This window comes from Sceloporus undulatus, chromosome 6, assembly GCF_019175285.1.
Source record: "Sceloporus undulatus isolate JIND9_A2432 ecotype Alabama chromosome 6, SceUnd_v1.1, whole genome shotgun sequence".
In the NCBI taxonomy this organism is placed as follows: domain Eukaryota; kingdom Metazoa; phylum Chordata; class Lepidosauria; order Squamata; family Phrynosomatidae; genus Sceloporus; species Sceloporus undulatus.
Genome location: NC_056527.1, coordinates 96,829,044 through 96,854,224, shown reverse-complemented (window position 1 = coordinate 96,854,224; position 25,181 = coordinate 96,829,044). Strand labels below are relative to the sequence as shown.

The window sequence follows — 25,181 nt, the reverse complement described above, 5'->3', positions numbered from 1 at the left end:
TTGCGTTTTGTCTCCTCCCTCATCAGGTCAACCTGATGAGAACAAGAAAGGCCAAAATAAATTGACCCCCTAAAATCCAGGAGTAGCAGTTCACCTTCTGAATTGCTTGTATGGCGCCTCTGGACTATTTAAAATAACCCCCCTTTTTCAGAATCAAAAGTGGACATCCAGTGGTGGTGTGTGTGTGAGAGAGTTTTTGGTATCCCCTGTGGTTTGCAGAGGGTCCTGGGGCAGAAAATAGGCTCCTCTCCTACAGTTGCTTATCTCAGCAGTTGGGGATGGGGACTAAGCAGTTGGGGACTAAAGAGTTGGAGATGAAGGGGTTGAGTCAGTGGGATCACAGAAAATGTGATGTGATTTGGGTAAAGGAGTCTATGGAGGACAGTGAGGTGTTTTGAGAGGCAGCTCCAGATGTTCACAAATTGACCCATCATTTCTGCATTATTGTGCCTGACATTGTCCCTTGTATCCTAGGCAAGCACTGGAACTCATTGAAATGCTCTGCAGCACTTATTAGCTGTTCCTTGCTGGAGGCACAGAAGGGTGAGGCAGAAGAGGCAGAAACAGTCAGTGCCATGGCATCATTGTCAGTGGACACAGAACAGGGTAAAGCTGACTGTGGTGTCCGGTAAGTTCCCTTACTCTTAGGATCCTGGACAACAATATCTGAGAGTTTCAATTCAATTTCTCTCATGTTCCCATGGCAGCCCACACAACCAGGATTGTAACATCTCTGAGTATATTGTAAAGTGCATGTGACTTGCACCCTATTCTTGGCGTCTTGGAAGGAGAGCATAGCTTGACTCTCACAGGGCTCTCTGCTTCCTCTGGGAGAAACAGACCATCCTGGTTCACTGGCATGTTTGGATGGATGGAGACCAAGTCTGGAGGAAGGTATCTGCCCTGTGTTCATATCAGAAAGCATGGACAAAAGCCCTATTCAATAACAATAGCATTTATATTTCTATACTGCTTCATAGTGAACTCAGTACTTTTTGCAACCTGTAAATCCTCAACAAGCTGGGTACTTATTTTACCAACCTACGAAAGGATAGAAGGCTCAGTCAACTTGGAGCCCTTTAGTTTCGACCTCACAATGTTATGGCTGCAGTACTGGCATTTAACTACTATGCCACCACCAGAGCTTTTGTTTGTAATAAACAGCTTTATCAGAACTCCGTATAAAGTCATAGAAAAACATACAAAATAATAATAATAATAATAATAATAATAATAATAATAATAATAATAATAATAATAATTTATTTGTATCCCGTCCCTCTGAGAACAATTGGGGTGGCTAATAAAGTTAAAAATACAAAACATATAAAATCCCTGGTACTCTCCCCTCCTTAAAAAAGTATTAAATTCAATGCAATATTTAAAAAACAGAACAAAAAAACAACAACAAACATACAAGTTAAAAACTGACCAGAAGGTCAACAACATCATATCAACAAGCAACCAGTGGGAGCAGCAGTATCTTTCCCAGACGTTTTTCTAAGGTCGGGTTCTCTATTCTGGGAAGGCCTGCCGGAAGAGATCCGTCTTAACAGCCTTTTTAAAGCTGTCTAAGGATGTAAGTGGACGGATCTCATCCGGCAGGCCGTTCCACAGTCTGGGGGACTGTGCATAGTATTATATAAAATACTAATAGCATAGTATTATATAAAATATAAAAACAAAACTACATTAATCACAACAAAAAAGGAAAATAGTACCAAACACAGAGAGACTAAACAAACTCTATGGTTATATGTTTATGCAGCTTCTCCTTCATCCTGAACAAAGTTTCCTAAACGCTGTGCTGAGTTTCAACACTTTGCAAGGGATCTGTAAATATTTGTAACATCCCAGCTGCACAACAAGTAGCTATATTTACCTCTGAGCCAATGGAAGGCAATTAACTGTTTGTTTTTTGCCTTTCTCCTTCTCTCTGCAGACAAGCAGAAGAGCCAATGGAGGCCGAACCCGTGTTGTGAAGTGCCAAGACTTCAATTTGTGTTGCTGTCACTCTGTGGGTTAATTGGTCCTTTGTGAGTTCGTTAAAATAACAACAACAACAACAACAATTTTTTTATCTATTAAAAAGAAAAACAAAAGAAAAAAAGAGTTGCACTGGACAAAATGAGCCGTGTGTGTGTGTGCGTGCTCGCGTCAGTCTCCTGGCATTCGTTCTCACCAGCATCACCATTTTGTCCTAACTCTTTGGGAATTTGTGAGGGGGATGGTGGGGGGCTTTCACATGGGCATCTCCGTTGTTCCTTTCTTAGATGTCATTCCCACCAACTCCTCTCCAGCCATGGTCAGGCTCATCCCCTTCTCAGGGCTGACATAAGCCATGTTGCTGCCCTGGGTGAAAATTTACACAGATACACACAGACCATATCTGCATGGTAATGGGGAAGGGTACACCCTTTCCTCCTCAAAGGTCTTGCCAGGTTCAGCTCCTTTTCCCTCGTACTTCATACAAGCAAATGGCATCTTTCGCCTGCATTCACTTGTCTGGTGTAAGAAGAGATGAGTTGAGATCAAGAAAGCTTGAGGGGAGTGCCTCCCAGTTGCTCCTTCACAATTTTCAAAGCTCTAGGGCAGGAAAGAGAGATTCCGTTTGCCCCCTTAGAGATTTCTCATGTGATCTGGGAGCCCCTAGGATTTTGCTGCCCTGGGCAGCCACCCGTACTGCCTATTCACTGAGTTGGGCCAACCCTTCCCCATCCTGCCGAAATATCATTTCTTTCCTTTGGGGTATTTGCACATTGAAATGGGATTGAAAGTTAAACCCTACCATCCCACAAATGTGCTTTCAAATATCCTTTCCCTAATTCCTCAACTTCTATTCTGTGATCTGCACTCTGCCTCCCACCAAAATTAGATCCAAACATTTTGGGTTTAATCTTACCTTTGTTGCCTAAATCTCTCTTTCTCCTGATCCATCTCAGCTATTAAACTGCTCCTCAATATGTATAGATCAGAATTAATCTCTAGGAGAAGCCCCTAAATTGAGGAGAAAGGAAAAATGTGTGCCTTTAAGTCATTTTTGTTAATGCCTTAATTTCCCAGTCACTTGGTTTCTTTTTCTTTCATCCATCCCTTCTCCATCTCAGCCATTCTTAGTTATCCATCTGTATAGGAGATAATCTTGTATAACGATGGAAAGGAATCACATGCAATCCCCAGTGTTAATGCACATTGGCCTTGATCCAGCTCTAACTTTGTATAAACAAACTGGTAATATATGTAGCCTGTTTTTTTGGGGGGGGGGGGATTTGGGGTGCCCACACATTGGAATAAGTATTCAGAGCAATCCACTCAGCTTCGTATTTAGTTATGCCTCTGAATTGCACTTCCAATATATGCCTGAATTTCCCAATTTGGCAAAGCGATAACCGTACAGAGTCCTACTTACAAGTATGAATCTCCTTAGCTGGATCAGGCCATGTGTCAAAACCCATTTGTAATGAAGATTTTGCTTATGTTCACTGTTCCATGACCAATGCTTTCTGGAAGATCTCTCTCTTTTCCTCTATATTCTGTCCCCTCCTATCACCATTTTTATTTTGTCAGTTTGAAAGACTCCTCATCACTTAACTGTAAATAATTTGATTTCTTGTATCATGTGCACAAACTTTGTTTCAAAGAAACTTTGTCCATTCATAAAGAAAAAGGAAAAATGAGAGTGTTCTTCGCTGTTACTTCACCAGCCAAAAAAAGGAAAAAAAGAAGAAAAAAAATAGAGCAATTTTAGCTTTTAAAAGAAATGGATATAAAGAAAAAGGTATATAATTTTATTACAGATGTATTATTTAATAGTATTTTTTTAACTTGTACCACAAAACTCTCCTTTCCTTTGGAAAGTTGCTAGCAGGGATAATGCAACAAGGGAGAAGATGGGGCTTGGTATTGTTTTCAATAATTCAGGGCAAATGGGATTTGTAAGCTGGGGTGGGTTGGGGTGGGTTGTGTGGAATGTAAGACTGTGATGTGTTTTTAGCTGCACTTATGGTTGCCTAGGGTCTGTTTTAGGGATCCGTGGATTTGCTTCAGGTTTAGTCCTCCCAAATGTTCTACAGGGAAGGGGATAATATTCTTTCCTCGTTTTTTTCATGAAATGATCTTCCTTAAATCCATGGTGAGCGGAAGGTTATATCCATACAGCAATCTTTGTTCCCCTCCCTCTTTTCCTACATTCTTCCCTTTGACACTATAGTAGACAACCAGTAGCTAGATCCATAGAATTGCTGTGGTGAGTATAGGGAGTGGTTCCAGGCAGATTCTGTGACTTCTCAGCCATAAACTGAGTCTGAAAAAGAGGCTGGAAATGTTAATGAAAATTGCTAACCTCTTAGCATTAGTCATTGCTTAAAAAAACACAATACCTTAATACTAGTCACAAATTGGGGGCAAGGGGAGTAAATCATAAAATGTAGGGAGGAAGTGCCCCAGAATTCCCCTAAATTTCCATTTTAAAATAGTGTCTTTGAAATAACAAGTACAAATTATTCATTTTGTAAGAAACCATAATATGTTGCCATTTAATTCTCACACACTTCCATCCCACACCCTCTAAAAATGTTATCTGTTGCAGGTAACATTACTCACAATGCTTTGCAAGTCTCAGGTGTGAAGATAGGTTCCTTCAGGAATGTAAAAGCCTTCTGATCAGAGAATAATTTTATCACTCAACTTGCTAATACTCACCTGGCCCCCATCAGGATCCCTGTGTGGCTGCCTGGCCACAATTAGGTGATATTTAGCTGCCTTGGGCTCTTTCTGAGTCAGGCTGGGATATAAGTAAAAAATAAAAATAGATTTATCTCAGGTGTACCTATGCATGTGCTTTGTTTTTTTCTGGTCAAGGTTTAGTGCAAGGGTGGGAAAAATGTGGCCCATAAGGTGCATGCAGTCCCCAGGGCTGTTTTTGTGGCCCCCAAAGCCCAATCCCCCCCCAAAAAAAACAATTTTTACTCAAAAATGTCCCAAAATGACATTTCTACTACATTTGGAAGCCCCTTGGGTCCGCCGGCGATTAAAATGAAATTTTACAATTTCTTTTTTTTTAAAAAAAATACACATTGCATCAAAATGTCATTTGCAGTTCCAGGAAGGCCCTAAAACATGACGAGAATCCCCATGTCCCTTAGAGGTGCAGAAGTGGTTGTGGTGGGGGTTGCAGCCTCCAAGTTCTCCTAGGGGACTAATGTAGCCCCCTAGCCTTGCACAGTTGATTGCCCCCGCTTTAGTGGAACAGATTTAGAGTACATAAAGCGCATATGTGGCCCGTGGCCTAGAAGGCATGGGTTTATCCATACATTGGCAAGCTGCCCCTTCTGTGTGAAAACACTGGAATGTTTTCAACTACTTTGGAGCCCTAGATTTGGGGAGAGAATGAATTGCATAAAATAAATGCTAACTGTTTTTCTCCATACAACAGACTTTTGCCTGCCTGTTTCCACATATGACTTGTTTACTGGACCCAAGAGCATGGCATATATCCTGAGACAGACAGTGTGGCTTAGAAACAGGCCCTGCTGAACTATTAATGTCTATTAAATTACAGCCACCCAGATGCACATGTAGCATTAGTTCCCTTCCGACTCAAATCCTTGGCAGAGCTGCCTTATCTTTCTTGCTTTGCGTTGCAAACTCCTCTCCCCTCTCCAAGGGCTGTGGTGCTGCAAAGGTGAAAGGCAGGAACAGGCTTCTTGGCAAGAGCCAAGAAGCAGAGAGAGGATCTTCTGTTCCCAAAATGAAAGGGTTGGAGCAGGAGGAGAATCCTTGTGCAAACTGTTGGTATAAGAACAATTTATACACCTACAGAAATCTTCTGGGATTCTACTGCTGTGCTTGCGATGTTTGTTTTTCTCAGGAGTGGCACAAAATGACAAATCTTTGTCACAGGTCAATAGCTGTGGACTACTAAAGAAATCCCATGCTGAAATACTGAGGTGTGTTTAAGGATTGATCGATGTGGCTAGGCAGTCGGGTTTTCATGTTTGTTTGTTTTTGTAACATCATTTCTTTATTTTCATACCTGTTTTATTTTTCAGCCCCATTTACATGAGGGCAAATATTACAAGAATAGTGAGGAGGAGAAGAGCAAGTCACAAAGGGACAGAAGCAAAATGTGTATGTGCTAGTAAGGGTTAGCCGATGTGTTGAACTACAATTCCCATTGTATCCAGCCCAAATGACCAGGGCTTATGCTGGCCGGGGAATACTGAGAGTTATAGTCCAAAATATCTGGATGACCCCAAATTAGAGAAGGCAAGTCCCACAGTTACTGGGCAGTCAACTCCTTATCTGCATTTGAAGCACCAAAACCCTTATTATAAAGGATAGAATAACAAGTTTTGCAATACTAAGACTTGGGTGGGACATTTGCATTGCTGTCCTCTACCACTGCCTTTTCCTTCCTCTTCCCTGTAAGCAAGCTGCAGCCTTCTGTTTAGTCCTCTAAACACATGCACCCACACAATTATATTGCCAAATTCCTGACTGCTGTGCTTGGAAGATGTGCTAACATGGATTGCAGGTAACTGCACTTTTTTTAGGTTGCCAGTCTTTTAAATTGCTGGCTGTGTTAAGCACCTGCTTAGGCTTCTAGGTCTTTTTCATCATGGTGCCCTCAATCACTCCAGCCCAGGGCATTTGAGTGGAGTGCTAGAGGTGGAGCCCAAATGGACTCTTCTGCACTTCTTTACCCAGCTAGAAGCCAACAGTCTTGCTGTACCTTGCAGTCATCAATTCTGCCTTCATCTGTCTTCCCTCCCCACCCCATCCAGCTTGCACCAGCTGGGTCACAGAATCAATTCCCAAGGGCAGGCTCATTCAGGAACTTCCCACATTGCCAGTAGACCCCTTTAGAGTGTGTGCAGATGTACCTTTAAGCAGGAGTCCTCACAGTCTTCTCCCTCGGAGCAAGTCTGCTATCCTCCTGTGCCTTCCAAGCACCTTTGACAGATGTACTTCTCTGTGATTCTAGCACTGTGCTCAGTCAACTGTGCTGTTCCTACCTATGATCTTCAGCTGAGCCTTTTTTTAAAGGTAGCATGAATGCTTACACATTTCAATATTAGTTGCTTTTTTGTGCTTCTGGATGGGAAACCCATTTGGAAAGAATTAAAAACAACAACAGTGGTAGAGTTCAAAGATATAGCTGTGTTAGTCTGTAGAATCAGTATGTAGAGAGATCTTGTAGCACCTTTGAGACTAACTGAAAGAAAGAAGTTGGCAGCATGAGCTTTTGTAAACTTCAGTCTACTTCCTCAGATGTTTTTGGTGGAGTGGAAGCCAGGGACAGACATATATATGCCATAGGTATGTAAGAATGTCAATTCAAATTCAGAATCCTTTGGGTATAGAGATGAAGTAGCAAGCAGGTCAATGGTCATTTGTGGACAAAGAAATATCCATTGGATATGGAAATGAGATGGCAAGACCAGTTTGGCCTTGGAAACTAGCTTACAGGTGGGGAGAACAGATGAGTGTAGGATGCCCCCATGAGGATGCGGTCAGATAGTGTTGAAATGTGTTATAGTGAGCCAGGCTGACTAGTAGGAACAGCTCAGGTGAACTAAGAAATGGCACAAGTAACACTATGAGCAAGTTTTATACGCTTTTCTATGAACGCAGAGTAATAGAGAAGAGGTGGGAGTGTGTGGAAGCCCACCAAACGTTCTTGGTCTCTAGTCAGCATGGCCAGTGATCTCAAGTGAAGGCACTTGTAATCCCAGCATCACATGGAGGGCTTGCATCCATTACAGAGAGTCTGCCCTTACACAAGGAGACATGTAATCCCTCACCCCACACCTTTTCACATGGAGAATGTCCACTTGTTGAAAGCTCTGTACAAGCCTCATGATCTGCAGGAGGCTACCTGCTTGCTTCTGCCTTTCTGGCTATACCATTGCTGTAAAACTCTTGGCACCACGGATATTTTGACCTACAGCCTGGCTAGTGGTAAGGAAACACAAGGATGGTAAATAGATGGAGGGCCAGAGGTTCACCAGCTCTAGGCTATTCAGCAGCTAGCACACCAATGGTTCCCCCATGGGCATGTGAACTTGGTGACTTATGGAACTCCATATACATTACCAGGGTTTCTGGATACAGTCTTCCCACTCTACCTCCCTTCTTCACTCCAGGACTTTTGAGTGTCCAAGTTATACCCAGTTCTGTATCAACACAGTTTTCATTGGTTGGTTCACACTAACAACTCCACAGTGCAAAAAGAAATAAATAAAGACCTATTTTCTTCCCTTTCTAATTTTTCCATTCACATAAATTTGCAATAAGGTTATAAAATAATTTTTAAAAACCTTACACAGTGCAAAAAGCAGCCCAAGAAAACTTGATGCCAGTCACTGTGACTTTGCAGTCAGGAGAGAATGGGCCCCGCTTTTAGCATTTCTTACATCTCACTTTCCATTTTATCTCTTTTTTTAAAACGACATTGCAGCGGTGGGGGAAGAATAGGTAGGTAGGCAAGAAAAGGATCCACCAGCCATTGTTTCTTAATTTGGATTTTGTTCTATGGGGAGGGAAATTTCTGCGCAGGCCGAAAGTAGCAACTATTTTGAAAAGCCATTAGTCCTTATGGAGCAAGTGTGTGTGTGTGTGTGTGTGTGTGTGAGAGAGAGAGAGAGAGATGTGCGTGTGTCAGTTCCCTTTCTGTCGATATCCTTTCAGTAGGGACACCACACCAGTATTAAGCTGTTGAGGGGGCTGTTCTTGTGGAGGGGAATTGGGACTTATTTTTCCATTTCTTTCTTAATCAGCCCCTTTCACATTACATTGACGATGCCCCCCGTAAGTGGGGAATATCTGTAGCCCCCCCCCCCTTTCTGCTTTTTTCTCCTGCTTTCTGTCTCTCTTTCTCTGTTTATCTTGCTCTGGATACAATTTTCAGTTGAGTATTTTGTAATATGTTCCAATGTTTGTCCTTGTGTAAATAAAATTGTTTCTGGCAATATTTTGTGGTAGAATCAATGTGTGGGATTTCTTTGGCTTTTCTTTGTATGTCCTGTCTCCATTTTCCAAACTGGCCGAGCAAATAAGGTGCTGTGTCTCAAATCAATGGCAGCAATATCATACCAAGGGAAGCTTATTGATCCATCTAGTCATTATTGACTACATTAGGAGTAGGGACTATATGGCCTTTCAAAGGATATGGAACTGTAACTCCCATCACTTGTGGAATGCCCTTCCCTTGGAGGCCTGATTGGTGCCAACCTTGGCATCTTTTCAGTGCCAGGTGAAGGCATGGTGTTTTATTAAAGCCTTTGGGGCCTTGTTTATTTTTAAGCACCTTTTAGTCTTTGAAAGCTGATTTAATTTGAGTTGTCTAATATGTTTTTCTTGTTTAAATTATTTGTTGATTTTAATTTGGAATTATCTATATTCTGTTACCTGTTTGCCACTCTGAAATCTCATGATAAAAGTGTGAAATTAAAATACATTAATAAATGAATTATTAACTGCCATCAAGTCAACTTTGACTTATGGCAACCCAATGAATGAGAGACCTCCAGGTTACCCCATCATCAACAGTCCTGCTCAGATTTTGCAAACTCAGGGCCATGGGTTCCTTGATTGAATCCATCCATCTGTAATTTTATTGGTATACCGTATGTTTCTGATGATTTTTTTCTTCCAGGTGCTTTGAGTGCAGCTTTCACTTCACTTTCTAAAACTGTATGTTCATCTTCAAATGGTTCTTCCTTTAAAGAATCTGTCATCCTTTCATCTCTTTTATGTAGTTCTTCGGTGTATTACAGTACTTCCATTGGATTTTTATTTGTACTTGGCCCTGTAAAGTGTTTCCCTTCTGGTCATATAGCATCCTCACTCTTGGTTTAATTTTTCCTTTGATATCTCAGCTCTTGTGGAAGAGGTCTCTTGTTCTTCCTTTTTGTTGTCATCTATTTCTCTGTATTATTATTTTAGTAGTTCTCCTTATCCCTGCACACAGGTCATTGTCAAGTCAACAGTTGCATTCAGGGTTCTGACTATTCTTGTCATGTTTTAATTTTGCATCTCATCTGTCCATAATTGCTAGGAGAGTTTCATTTGTTATCCATTGAGGCTTCTCTTTCTTTTTGGCTGCATGGTCAATTAGGCTTAAGAGTTCCAATATATTTTGTATGTTAGCTTTAACTTCTGCAGGGATGTTCTTCAGGTTGTATTTTGGCATTTGACTTTAGCTTTACTATAATTTTTGGTATTTGCAGTTCATGATCTGTGTCACAATCTACTCCTGGCCTTGTTTTTGGAGAATGGAGCTTCTCTGTCTTCTGATTCCGATTGTGTAGTAGTCTATTTGAGTTCTATATTAGCCATCAGATGGTGTTACCTCCAGTTACTTGGAGAATGTTACTTGGAGTTTGCAGTGAACAAACTATTGACTTCACAACATTCAATCAGTTGATCACCCTGCTTCATTTTTTTGATTCTAGGCCAGATTTTCCTACACTCTTTTATTCTGCTCTGATTTCTAACTTTGTATTCCAATTGCCTGTGATTAACAAGAAGACCAGTTTTGCTGTGTGACCACTTTCTTCCTCGACTCCAGGATAGAATCTTTCCATTTCTTCTTCTTTTGCCTCTGTAGTTAGAGCATAAACTTGGATTATGGTCATACTGATGAGTTTTCCCCGAAGTCTTACTGACATGAGTCAGTCTGACTTTTCATTATATCCTTTGACTTCTTTGCTACATCATTCCTCACTATAAATGCCACCCCATTTCTTCTTAGATTTTCATTTCCTGAGTAAAAACACTGTGTAATTATGATATCCCAATCCTGTCCACTATAGCTCAGCCCAAGTATCACAAGGTTTATATGTTCCATTTCTTGTTTTACTCTGTTTAGCTTCCCCTGATTCATGCTTCTCACATTCCGTGTTCTTATAATCTGTGTAGTGTAGCTTTGGACTTTCATTTCTGAAGACGTCAAAAACTGAATGACCTTTTGGCTTGAGTCCAGTTGCATCATTAGCTACACTGCTAATTATAGTTGCCCTCTCCTGTACCCCAGTAGTTAGTTGAGTGCCTTCCAACCTGGGAGTGTTATTTTGTGGCACTATCTTTTGTTTCATTTTAGACTGTCTCATCATAGGATTTTCATGGTAAAAGACATTCAAAGGAGCTTACCGTATTCCCTTCTGCACAATACTATGGCACCACTGCCGTTGTTTCTGAGAGATCCTCTGCTAGTGTCACACCCTCCTCACTACTGCTGCTGAGTAGCTGCTTGGCACATCTAGTCTGGCTTCTCAGCAAAAGCCTGTCTGACATGCACTGGGTGGAAATAATGAATACATGAATACAATAAATAAAAAAAAACTTTCCTCACCATTGGCTGGGACATTTCCTGCGAATAAGAGTTACAGTCCCAACAACTGGGGTCCATGTATTCCCCACTCATGGTCTACACAAGTTTTCCCCCTCCAGGTTAGCTCTGGATGTGTTGGATTACAACTCCTATAATCTGCAGTCAGTAAGGCAGAGCTGGCCAGAGGTGATGACCATTGTGATTCCAGCCAACTCCTGTAAAACAATAACAAAGTCAAGTCATGCTATTTAAATAATAAAAATAGCCCAAAGACTCTACAAAGTTCTAATCAGATGCCTCACTGTGGTGGCTCTTGAAGCTATGCCATCAAAGCACTATTTCTGACAGCTACCATACCTGTAAAATTTTGAGTGCTGGCTGACCGCTTATCTGGTCCCTAAAAAGTCTTAACTACGAAGAGGCTCACCATCAGAAGCTTGATCACCATTGACAAATTGGCTACAGCAACACAACAAAGGTGTGGTTTAGTTGAGATCAGGAATGTGTACCTTTCCAAATGTTGGATGGCAACTCTTATGACCATAGGGTAAGTTGGCTGAAACTGAAACTGATGAGGTCCCAAGCCATAGGGAAACAAAAGGAGGTTTTGCTCCTGGTATACTGTTGTCCCAGAGTACATGGTGGCTATTCACTTGCATGAAAAAAATAATAAAAGGCATGTCCTATTATTTTTTAAGCAGAGGCTGGATGGCCAACTGTTGGGGGGTGCTTTGATTGTGAGTTCCTGCATGGCAGGGGACTGGACTGGATGGCCCTTGAGGTCTCTTCCAACTCTATGATTTCTTGGGAGACAAAACACTAGCAAACAAAATTGTATGATTTAATCAATTTCTTAGCAACAGAAATTTTTTCTTTATAAAAGAACCATCTCTGCAAAATCCAGAAAATTCCTCCAAATCTGTTCCTTTCAAAAACTGGTATAAGGGAATCGTTTGAGACAGAAAATGACACAACACACTGAAAACACATAAATACATAATTTATTCTAATAAAATTTCAGTTATATTATGCATATGTATCATTTTTAAAAAGAAAACAGTTGGCAGCGGCCAGAAGAAGCAATAGGAAAAACTAGTTGTTCTTCATTCACTCTAGAAGGTTGGCCTATCTCTAAATCCTGTGTGGCAAATGCCATTACTAGTTCCAACATCACTGACTTTATGGAATCACCAGCTCCTGGGGTTAATGGGCCTTGTTTGCTAGTACAGACAGGTCTTGGAATAATTATTCTTTGGACTTGTAACTCCCAGATGTTTCCAGGTACCATGGCTACTCTGAGTTGTAGTCCAAAAAAGTAGTAACAGAACCTCAAAATTCACAGTGTGTGCATAGGCAATTTAAACAGTGGTATTCTTTACAGAGCATGAGGCTCCTAGAGTTGTGTGATCCTTTTCTTCCTTTCTTTCATTGTTACACCATATACACTGTTACTAAGGAAAATGGTGACTAAATCTGAAGGGAGGCAACAGCCAACCTGAGAAGGCAAGAGCCACAAACTATTGAGAAACCATTAGGAAGTAAAGAGGAAGAAGTGATCAAATATCTATGGAGATGAGGTCTGTTTTCAAGCTCACATCCGTTGTTCATAGGTTCTTTTAATAGTTGGGCTCCTTTCCAAGAGCCTCAGAAAATGTGGGAGGGAAAATTTAGCATACAGCAATAACATCTCAATATATAAAAGCACTTTCCAAATACAAGAATGCTGTTCCTTTGACAGGGTGGGGGAGAGAAGGCCAACTGGTTCTTAACATACTTATAAGGATGCTATGTTGATTCTATACTTGTTGACATCTGTTATGTTGGGAGGTATGTCCACGTCTTAAGAAACTGTGGCTTATTAACTAGCCATAAACCATAGTCTGGACCCATGAACTGTCACATGTTTAAACCATGATGTGTTGTGACACCTGAACTTGGAACTATGGGCTGGTCCTGTCCTCCCTCTCACATCAAAGAGTTGGTGACAGAAAGGTTCAAAGAGAAAACAAACAAGCCAGAAGTGTGGAAGACGAGCCATGATTTGTTTAATCTTTCACCATGCATTTCACAACTTAAAAAGAACAAACTATGATTTCAAAAAACAGTGGCTAAGGGCCTGTACAGACAGGCCAAAATAAAGCTTCTTTGGGTCACTGGAGGTGTGCTGTTTAAATGACACATGTATCTTAAGAGGGCAGAAGCTGTGCCAAAGCTGCCCTCCAGGCCTTAGGACAAATGTGGCTTTGGCGCAGCTTCTGGCCTCATTTAAACAGCTTACCTCCAAAGTGACCCAAAGCAGCTTTATTTTGGCATGTCTGTACAGGCTCTTAGTTTGGTATGCAAACTACTCAGTTTGGTATCCTTCATCTCCAACTTTATTCTAGGATAATGAAATGAACACTGAAACCTAGGTTAAACCTCTGGGGAAGAGTCATGCAGGTTGAATATAGCTTGAAATGCTGAAATTTGGTTTTATTAATGTCACAAGTTAGGAAAACTGGCAGTTTGATCACACCCGGCCCTAAGAATATTTGCACAGATGGTTCAGAGCAGGGGTAGGCAACCTGCGGCCCGCGAGCCGGATGCAGCCCAGCAAGGCCTTGGGACCGGCCCCAGCCCAGTCCTGCCGCCGATTGCCGCCGGAGCCTTTGGCCTCTCACATGAGAGCGTGGAGCCTTTGGCCTATCAGGAGGAGGCGGGCAATGGGGGGCAAGTGTCTATAGAAGCCTCCGAAACATGCATTTATATTAACATTTTTTTAAAAAAAATCAGCAAATTTGTTAGCGTGTCCTCCATTTTTTTAAAAAAAAAGTGTCCTCCATTTGAAATTTTGTCCTACATTTGTCCCGGTTTATTTATTTATTTAATTGTAAAAAGAATTTGTTTATTTATTTATTTATTGGCTCTCCCCCCCCCCAATTGTCTGAGGGACAGCAACCCGGCCCCCGGCTCAAAAAGGTTGCCTACCCCTGGTTCAGAGCTTTGGGATGGCTACTGGCTTGGAGCTTTAGGATGTTTGCATCAGTTCTTTTCCCTGAATTCAAGTTAGAAAGGGATGGTGCTGATACATTAGATACTAGATGGAATTAGAGTGCCCTATTTGACACAAATTAAGTGGAGGCACAGAAACTTCATCAGTAGTGCTGCCACCACCTCCTCTTACCCATCTGACCTATTTCAGTTAAATCATTGTCCAACTTGCATGTGTCTCTTACAATGATTCCACAGTGCCACAAAGCAACCACTGTGTCCCATTGTCAATCCATCTCTGTTGGAAATACTTTCTGAAAATCTTTTGGGTTGCACTTTTGAGACCTGAATGCTGAATGCAAACAATAACCCCTGGGTATGAAAGAGAAACACGCTGTTGATACAATTGAGCTGGGGTGAGGAGGGTTCAAAGTAGCATTTTTGGTACAGCTGCTTAGATAAAAAGAAAAAAACACACTGGCCTGAGTAGAAGGAACAGTCCCTTTTGAGGTAAAATGCATAAGGTCTTTTGATGGAAGGACCTATTCTATGCTAAGTGGGGAGTGCCCCAAAGAAAATCCTGCCCAGTTCTATGAGCTCCTTTCCCTATCTGTGGCTGTCCTAAAAGAGTAAATGGTCCCTCTGGCTACTCTTTGTGGATTGGTATCACCCTGGAGGTCACAGCCTGAACTGCTCTAGGGAGCAATGCGATCACCACCCATGGGAAAGTGGCATACTTCACAAAGTTCAGCCCGTACCAGAGAGCCACATTGTGCGGTTGTGCCGCACCACTGAGGAGGTGCAGGAGAACAAGGGCCAAGATAGCGCACAGTGCCCTCTGAGACCAGCCGGGCCTCTCACACTTAAGCTGGGCGTAGTAGGAAGAGTGGAAGGCAAGTCCCAGCCCAAGAGCTGTGGCCATATCACGATTCAGTGATGCAAAGGGACGTGTGTCTATTCGGATCCACTCGGGGTTCGCGCACCACTTGGTAGCTAGGTTGATGGACCTGGAGAAGACCATAAAAGAAAGGCATGAATAAAAGCAGAACTCAGAAAACATTACTTTCAGGTCCCAGAATCTCTCAGTCAACATGGCTGAAAAGGGATTCTGGGCACTGTGGTCCAAGCATGTATTTCCCAAGCTCTGGACTATAGTAGCATGTACAGTATACTACTGTGAAAAAGAAGCCCACATTGATGCTCCCACAGTCCAGTCGTTCTCCTCACTGAAGGAACTCACCAAGTGACATCTATGCCCAGAGCAATCAGTGTCCAATAGGTCATCACGCTGCTGAGCAAAAGGGACAGTGAAGCCAATAAATAGAAGCAGAGTCCTCTCTCTAATGGGACTCGGGATTCTAGCAGCCATCCCAGGCTTATCCCTGATAAAGAAATTAGGAAGAGAGAGAAGTGAGGAAGAGCCAAAACAAAATCCCACTTCTGTAACTAAGTTACTTGTTGCCCCATAACCTGAAAGAGCTGCAATTTCTCCTCCAATTTTAGCACATCAGAAAGCTACTCTCAAACAGAGGGAAGTTGTCTGTTGTACTGATTGTGGCAGGGAACAAATCTAATCAGAGCCTGGGAAAGTTAATTTTTTGGACTACAGTTCCTACAGTTCTCCAAGCTGCATGGCTCCATGGACCATGCTGGCTTGAGGATTCTGGGAGTTGTAATCCAAAAAAAGGAAACTTTCCCAAACTTAATTATCCAGTTCCTGAGCAAATCCTACTGTGCTCCAAAAGCCTGGACTTCTTCTGACCCAGGTTAGAGAAGAGTTAGGGCTGCAGAGGGCTTTAAAAGCTTGCCACTCCATTTAATATCACTTTTTATCAGCCAGTGAAGTTCACTCCTGAGCCTGGCTTCAGCAAACCATAACACGTGGCATTCCCCATCTGCAGAGAAAAGCAGGCCCTTCTAAAAGAGGGCTGCAATATCAGAGCAGACATGAATAGGCCAGTAGGAAAGGCAGCCCAAAACCACAAGATACACCCACCTGCCAAGATGCCAGCAAGGACTTGGTGGGGGAAATGAGCCAGAATGAAGATGCGTGACAGACCTACAGCTAGGAGGAAGAGGAGATAAACCTGAAAGGGCACTGCCTTCACCAGCCAGCTGTAGAGGTGGAAAAAGGAGACAGAGAAATGACACTGAAGGTTAGTCAGCAGATTAGATGAGTTGAGTGAACAGACCTCTGCCCACAGAAATCACTTATCAGCCAAATGACTTGGCCTCATGAATATCCAGTTTGAGAAAGTGTTGGGGATGATAAGAAAGTGCAATTCCCGTCATCCCCAGCTAGCATGGCCATAGATGGGGATTCTTGGAGTTGCAGTCCAAAAAAGTATAAGTTCTTGTTTCTGGCATGTCCTTGGAAAGGGAGAAATAATACAAGCAAGGTACCTCTGAGCACATTTTGTGGTGCAACATTCTTCTGTACTCCCCTAATTTTACTCAGCTCAGCTGCCCAAACGGTCTTCCATTTAAGCACATGCTATATGGAGTTATCCTTCAGAGAGGGCTGTGATTCTACAGAGATTGCAAGCCCTTTTCAAATGCTAACATTCTTTAAAACAATTGAGGTGGTGGTGGTAAGCACAGTTGTGGATCCACAGGGAAGAAGTAGGATCAAGGCTACAAAAGCTCATGCTACCAACTTCTTTCTTTCAGGTAGTCTCAAACAAGGTCCCTTTGCATACTGATTTTCCAAGCTATATCTTTGAATGCAAATAAAAATATTCTGAAAAACCAATGGGAGGGATAACTAGGAAAGTGAATGACTAGGATGGGAGTGATGTACCTTTTGGAGTGTTGGGATATCTGTGTGGTCAGAGTGATTACTACTGGCCACAGAGCTGCACCAGTGATCATACAATGGCCAGAGGGACTGCCTGCAACAACAACAAAGTGGATATACATATAATTACTGTATATACAAGTCTAGAAATGTTAATTCAAAAAATTTACATCAAAAAACCTGAGTCGATTTATCTACAGGTCAATGTATATACTGTACTTTACCTCTTACTAAAAATAGCATAAAAGGTAAGAGTATAATTTGTCTTGGAAGCACTGAACCCCTAAGTGTGAGCACAAACAAGTATGCCTGCAGGAATTCTGTATGTTCTTTGCCATTGTTTTCATTTGCTTCACCCTTTAGATCTTTTGTTACAAGCCCCTACGTTTTATGCTGGACTTACCCACTAGTCATATCCAAATCCATAATTTTGGCCCCAAAACCTACCCTTGACTTGGTGAGGTCATCTTATAGTCAAGTACATACAGTAGCCCTTTCCTCCTAAATATTATCAGCATCTTTAAAAAATAATCTCATTTTGCACCACAGGGCCTAGACTCAATGGCTTTTTGATCACTGCTAGTTCCCTAATGCTGTGGTCACTAGATCCAGTTCAGGTCTGTCTCAAGTCCTTTTGCTGCCTAAGGCAAATGATAGGATGGTTCCTCTTCTCCCTTCCCAGATACAGAAGCTGACTGACTTAGCAGGTGAATGCTGGCAATGGACCTTCCCAGAGGAAGTTGAAAGGCCCTCCTTCCATCATGGCTAGACTCCACTACACCTGAGGTCAGGAGGCTACTGTAGAGAAACAAGACAGGATTCAGGACACAGAAAGGTCTGGCTTCCAACAGAGGGGAATGGATCTAGGGACTCAGCAGGGACAGATTTGGGACGGTTGTTGATGCTCCCAAGAATCTGCTTCCTGAGGCAGTTGCTTCACTCACACGGTCAGCCCTAGCTGGCTTCCATGTTAAAGGTAGGCAATTACTTTTAATAAATAATATTTCTAACAGTAATCAACTACTTTGAGCATCTCAAAACTGTATGTGTAACTAATTAAATGTTAAAAGGAAATTTTAAAGCTCTTCCCACACAATATATCCCCTTGATCTTTCCCCCCATCTTATTAGTGACTGTCTTATGGGAACTTTGTCTTGGTTAAAAACAAATGTGACAGGATACCTTTATACATACAACTACCATAAAACAAGATGATGAAGGCTAGCCTACATTTTGTTAGAAAAGATTTCGAGAAATCCTTGGAGGGTGCCCAATAGCCAGCTGGAGAACCATTTATTATATATGTATTTTCCCGTCAGGACAGAACAAAATAAACACAGAACATCCCTAGTAACTTTTATGAAACATCAAAACACTCCCAAACAGACAGTTTGTTGAATTTTAACCACTCACACCGCCCTGTCAAACTGACAAGGGACAACATTTGCTTTTCTCAGAGCAGCTCTAAGATTATTAGCCAAGTACACAAACACACAGCACCATTATATGCTGAAGACTGATGTTTTCTACAGATGTGGCATTTCTTTACCACCGGTCAAAATTTCATCTTGCCACCATGCTGGCCAATTCTTTCTCCCTAATCTCTTTATGCAGACTGTGTGTGGTATTTTCTTTCTTCAGTGTTCAAATGATTCAACACTGTCTATACCACAGGGACATATTAATAACCTTTCTCTGTATGACATCTCATTTCATCTGCCCTTAAGGCGCTCTTTCTAGCTGTTTATTTATTTCAACTCTTTTTTTTTGCCTCAGTTATTTTTTATATTCTTTAACCCCACCATTCTTCTGCAGAACTCGAGGTGGCATACAAAATCCACTGGTCAGAGTCTGTACAACTGTATGAAATAAACTACATCAAAAGATACTCAATGATTCATTCAGCAGTGCTGAATCAAGGCTTATAGTCAATCAACTCACTCTTCTTTTTCAGGGTAGGGTTGGCCCTTGGCTGAATGAAAGCTTTAGAGAAAAGCTGGGCAACTGCAGCAAAAGCAGGGACACATTTTGATACCCGCAACCTCACAGCCGTCCATGTGACCCAAATTCAGGTGAACATTGGCCAGAACTTGCAAGAGGAAGTTACTTTGGCGTGGAATTTCCAAGCTCATGGAGTGATTTTTGGCTGTGGGGTTGCAAACGGGGCTTTGAGAAGTGGCAAGTGAACTTCCTCCTCCCAAGCTTGGAGGGTTTAGGAAGGGTTTGTGGGGCATAAAATGTGGGTGGAACCATAGAAAACCCATGGACTACAATTTTAGCACTGCTGTTTTAGGGAGGACCTACATACATTCAACCTGGACAATGAAGAAATCAAAATAGTAAAAGAATTCCCATATCTTGGATCAAACAACAATCAGGAAGGAGTCTGTAGTCAAGAAATCAGAAGACCAGGAATGAGAAAGACAGCTATGAAAGAACCAGAAAAGATCCTAAAGAGTAAAGATATACAACTGAGCACTGAAGTTAGAATCATCCAAGCCACTTTATTTCCCATCATGTACAGATATGAGAGCTAGACAGTGAAAAAAGTGGATAAGAAGAAAATACTTTCACTTGGGATGTGGCGCTAGAGAAGAGTGCTGAGAATACTGTGGATGGCCAAAAAAGAGAAATAAACGGGTCCTTGAACAGATCAAGCCTGAAATCTCCCTGAAAGAAGAAGATGATCAAACTGAGGCTGTCATACTTTGGCCACATGAGAAGGCATGACATTAGACATGACAATAATGTTAGGAAAGGTGGAGAGATGTAGAAAGCCAGGAAGACCGGACCCTAGATGGATAGACTCTATTAGGGAGGTTACGAGTATGAATTTATAGGGCCTAAGCAGAGCAGTGGATGATAGGGAAACTTGGAGTTGTCTCATCCACAGGTTGCCATGAGTTGGGATTGACTTGAAAGTGGATAACAACAAGCTTTAATGCAACAACAAATTTATTTACGGCACACAGCCAGTACAAGGACAACAAGCTTTAGAGCTCTTGCAAGTAAAGGTTTTCCAGCCCTAGTGCAGCGTTACCAGAAGCATCAAGTGGACTGAAATGGTGATGAATTACAGGTACTAATGGATTCCATTACTCTGGGACATAAAGATCTCTTTATGGAACCTAAAGTTAAAGAACTCAGGTCCATTAGAATTGTGACCTTGCAAGAAGTTTGGATGGAAGGAGTTCTGGGAACTCAAATAAGCTTCAGAGTTTATTTTGGAGTAGTGAGTCTCTTCTCAACCTCTAATACTCCCCACTAGTGGAAGACCCAAATAAGGCTTGAGAGGACAAAGGCAGGTGGGGCTTACTGTTCCTTTTATGTTTTTCTCATGGTTTACTTGCTTTTCAGAGAACTGGTGAAGATGCAAGAATAGCAAGGAGGAAGAGTAGTAGTAAAGTGCTGGGGTATAGACCTATTGGTGATGCAATAGGGACTGGCATGATGAGATCCCACACATCAGAATTCACCACTAAACCACTGCTTGCACATGTCAACAAATCAGGCATTGCTGTCCCAGGACTTCGAAACACAGACTGTATGGTTTAGCACAACACTTGAGGAATTAAGAGTCCCGGGGCTGTTCCACCTATCCTTAAATCCCAAAGCTAAAAGCAAGGAAAGTTTGGAATCTTATCTTGAGTTACCAACCTGGTCCTGTTTCACAGCTTGCAGGGAACTGGCGGGGAAAGTCTTCCCCCTTCCTGGAAAACCCAGATTGAAACATCCACCAGAAGGGCCTTTCGCCAAATAAAAACCTTAGGAAAGAGAGAAGGGATATTAAATGATAATGAGGCAAGGCCCAATGCTACACTCTCAAAGTTTTGGGACTGCTTACGTTTATGTGCTATTTTATCTTCTGCTTTACAGTTAGGTCACTTGCATCTTCCTCCTTTTTTCTTTTACTCTTTTATCCTGTCATTTCTGAAAAGATTATGCTATTATTCTACATTTAGTTACAGTGTGAGCCATCTAGAAAAATCGTAAGGTGGGCTATGTATTCTTTTTAAAAACAAGCAAAGCAAACAAGACAGTTCTCACCTTTATCTATTGTAGCATCAACTATTAAAACCTTAGTGTTAGCTGAAAACTAAGATGAAAATTTGTGGTTCAGAAAAATTAAGATTTGGAATCTTATCTCTAGTTAAGGCAAAATTAAGGTAGATTTTATCTAATTGCTTAGCCATTTATGATAAGAGGAAATGTGGAAGGTTATGTTAACGACTGCAGCAGATTAAAGTGGGAAGTCTTTTATTGTGTTTTCTGTAAGTAGGCTTACTGTGTGTATGTTAGTATGTGTGCATGTCACTACTTGTTTATTAATGTCTGTAGGTACACCATACTGTATATACAGTCAGCCCTCCTTATCCATGGATTTTTTATCCACAGATTCAAGCATTCACGGCTTGAAAATATTCCCAAAAAGTATACATTCCAAATAGCAAACCTTGATTTTCCATTTTATATTAGGGACACCATTTTGCTGTGCCATTATATTTAATGGGACCTGAGCATCCAGGGATTTTGTTATCCACGGGGGATCCTGGAACCAAACCCCAGCGAACAACAAGGGCCCTCTCTACTTGACAGCAGGCAGGAGAGGGACTCTGTTTAAAAGGAGTCAACCAGGACTCTTTCTGCTTGGTGCAAGAGAGAAATAAACTGCTCTCCCGACTGCATGGGGAAATCTGAAATAGCTGCTACTATCATATTACCATACTGACCCGTAAATAAGTCAACCTGGGATTTTGGGGTAATTTTTTGCGCACAATTTTTTTTTACTTATAGACAAGTATATATGGTAAGTAGTAATTGGAGGGGTGTCTTTTTTTCTCTTTTCTGTGTTGATGTATATCTATCTTGCATTTAATAATAAAGTTTCACTTTAAAAAACCCAAGCAAAACTAATATCAAAAGTGAAGAGAATGGCAACTCTAATGTGCCTCCATGATACAGTACATACCCCCCCCCGACACACACATTTATGAAGCATTAATACTGATCTACTTAAAATCAAAGACACGCAATGCTCCACAGAAATTAAAATAAAATAAGTTTAGAATATGGTAGCAGCACTGTAATCATCACTTGATGACTGCCATTTAAATCTTCTACAAGAGCAGTAAGATAGCATCACACCAGGATACTATAATAAATTAATATAGCAGTTGCCATTTTAATTTCTAACATCCAGACTTTGTCAAAGCTTTCTCAGACCACTCTCCAATAACTACGGTAAATATTGTATGTACAGTGCTGTGTAAATTTACAGCGCTTTATAAATAAAAGTTAATAATAATAATAATAATAATAACAATAATATATCCAATCAACTAATAATAATGAATTCAAGACAAATAGAAGTCTCTTCCATGGAGGCTAGCCTGATCCTCTCCCTGTTGTTCTTCCACTGGCAGGGAAAGGCCTTTCTATTCAAGTTTTGGCAATCAATTGGCAGAGGAAGAGGCTTTAAAGGAAGTTGCCATGCTCCCTCCTCATTTAAATTACTTTAAATGCAACCATAGTTTTCATGTTATTTGTTTCATTATATTTTACTATTATTATTCACTGTGTTTTTAATTGCACCAGCTTTTAAATTATGTTGCGCACCACCTTGGAGCTTGGTATGAGAAGACAGGCAAAAGAGTAAAGAGACAGAGGTCTAATCTGCACTGCAGAAATAATGTCGTTTGACATCACTTTAACTGCCATGGCTCAGTGCTATGGAATTCTGGGATGTGTAGTTTTGTTGGATATTTAGACTTCCTTGTCAGAGTGCTCTGGTGCCACAACAAACTACAGGTTTCAGGATACTGTAGCACTGAGCCATGACAGTTAAAGCAGTATCAAACAGCATTATTTCTGCAATGCAGATTATCATATTCATTTGTATTCTTACTATACTATCCCAGGGAGGCTTCCTCTCTGCATGGATAAGATAAATAGATTGCAGACAGTTGCTTTTTCCTCACCATTTAGAGACTAAATTGAGCCATTCGGAGATTAAGCCCAGCCAGAGCACTTTTACTCCAACCTTTTGGTCCAGCAGAAAATAAGCAAGAGGGAAATAAATGAGGAAGACGCATTTAGGATCACCCAAGAAGGTCACCCAAAGCCAAAAGTCTTCTAGGCCCACAAGATTTCTCTGTAGCAGCTCTGCAAACCAGACTCCACTGCTGTAGAAAACATCCATGATAGAAAAGCTGAAAAAGGATGGAGAAAAGGATTAGGATACAGGTACCACAGCATCCTGTTAGGCTTTTACCCTGAATATACATGAGTTTTAAATCAGCTCAGCTTGGTTTCGCACATGGAACTTTGGGAACTGGAGTATAGCTAGTCATCAGGTAACTCTCATAGTTGGAATCACTACTAAAAACAGGAATTACAAATAACTAATTCCAGCAAGTTTCAAAGAAGAAGAAGAAGATTGCTGTCTGGTCACCCTGACAAAAGCTTATGCTACAAAATAATATAATATATATACTAGAGAGAGAGCTATATAACTATATATGTAACTATATACATATGTACCATAAGCTTTTGTCAGGGTGACCAGACATCCTATTTTTCAAGGACCTGTCCCCCATTTCAGCCTTCTGTCCAGGAGGAATTTCAAAATGTCCTCCATTTGGATACACACACACACACACACACACACACACACACACTATAATGATAGATAGATAAATAGATAGGACAGAAGGCTGAAATGGACTGATCCTTAAAAAGTAGTATGTCTGGACACCTGACAAAAACCTATGCTACAAAATTATGTGTGTGTGTGTGTGTATAATAACTACTTTCTCAGAGTGAAGGTGTCACAGTGGTTTGAATGTTGGCCTCTGGAGACCTTGGTTCGAATCCCAGCTCAGCCATGCAGCCTCTCTCTAGGGGTGACCTTGGGCAAAAGTCACACTCTCTCAGCCTCTGGGGAAGGCAAGGGCAGCAGAAACACTCTGATGAGCAACCTTGGCCAGGAAAGCCCCATGGCAGGGTGGCCCTAAGTCGGAAACAATTCAACAAACACAACAAACCCCTCTCCTTTCCCGCAGTGACTCAAAGGTGCTGCAACATTTCTTTGCAATGCAACTTGCTTGCCTTGGCTCTGTGCCTCCTTTTGCTCTTCTCTCCTGGGCAACTTTGCAGCTGACACAATGTTTTATAATATTATAAAAATATTATAACATAATAATAACTTTCATTTTATTACTTTAAAATTTTTATAACATTATAAAATATTATACAATATTATAACATAATAACAAGTTTAATTTTATTACTTTATAATTTATATAATATTATAAAATATTATTTAAAAATGATGCAACTGAATGGGTCCAATACAAGGGAAAAAGGGCTTGCTGTGGCCACATACCCTCCTCCTTTTGCTCTTCCTTCTCTGAGTTCCTCATTCACTTCTTCCGCTCTCTGCAGTCGCTGGAGCCGGCTGGGCTGCCATGCTCAGCCCCCAAAACTACATTTCCCAGAAGCCTTTGCTTGGCTGCAGAAGAAGAGAGCAAGGGAGGGGCCATCATGGGAAGAGGCACGTCCTCCACGTGAAGGAGGCATGCATTGCCCCAGTAAAAGCAATGGGGAAGCAGCTCTCTTGCCATTGCACTCTTTTCCCAGAGGCTGCCCTACGCACATCAGGCACATTAATCAAAACCCACTATTATATCACATGGGAAGTGGAGATGGATTTGCATTATTATGCATACATACACATATATGTATATGTATATAATAATATAAAATAGGAATATGTGCATATGTATGGAAGTGATATATGTGTGTGTATGTTGTGATATACTGTATGTGTGTCTGTATGTATGCTGGTGATATAGTGTGTATGTGTCTATATATGTGTCTTTGTGTATATATGTAGGATATACTCTAGGTGATATGTAGGTGTGTAGGTGACACTATACAGGTGATATATGTGTCTATATATGTGTGTGTCTGTATATGAAGGTGATATACTCTGTGTGTGTGTGTAGTGTAGGTGGTATGTAAGTGTAGGTGACATACTGTGTATATTTATGTATGTTGGTGATATATGTGTGTATGTGT

At 41.3% G+C, this 25,181-nt stretch overlaps 2 protein-coding genes across 2 annotated transcripts in view; one reads left to right on the top strand and one right to left on the bottom strand.

Annotated features, from left to right (window-relative positions):
* The window catches only part of HDAC5 (histone deacetylase 5), a 92,344-nt gene extending 83,370 nt beyond the window's left edge, over window positions 1-8,974 (top strand). Inside the window, 2 exon segments of the mRNA XM_042475727.1 lie at window positions 475-628; window positions 1,943-8,974. Of these exon segments, the coding sequence (XP_042331661.1) occupies window positions 475-628; window positions 1,943-1,982 (194 nt within the window). The 3' untranslated portion in view covers window positions 1,983-8,974.
* A 5,274-nt stretch (window positions 8,975-14,248) lies between these two features.
* G6PC3 (glucose-6-phosphatase catalytic subunit 3) lies at window positions 14,249-24,581 on the bottom strand. The gene is made up of 7 exons (XM_042471187.1): window positions 24,487-24,581; window positions 23,081-23,311; window positions 20,760-20,866; window positions 17,106-17,196; window positions 16,302-16,420; window positions 15,546-15,687; window positions 14,249-15,312 (listed from the first exon to the last, which is right to left on the bottom strand). The coding sequence occupies exons 2-7, from the start codon at window positions 23,299-23,301 to the stop codon at window positions 14,952-14,954; spliced, it is 1,041 nt and encodes a 346-aa protein (XP_042327121.1). The 5' UTR covers window positions 23,302-23,311; window positions 24,487-24,581; the 3' UTR covers window positions 14,249-14,951.
* Window positions 24,582-25,181: the final 600 nt, after the last annotated feature.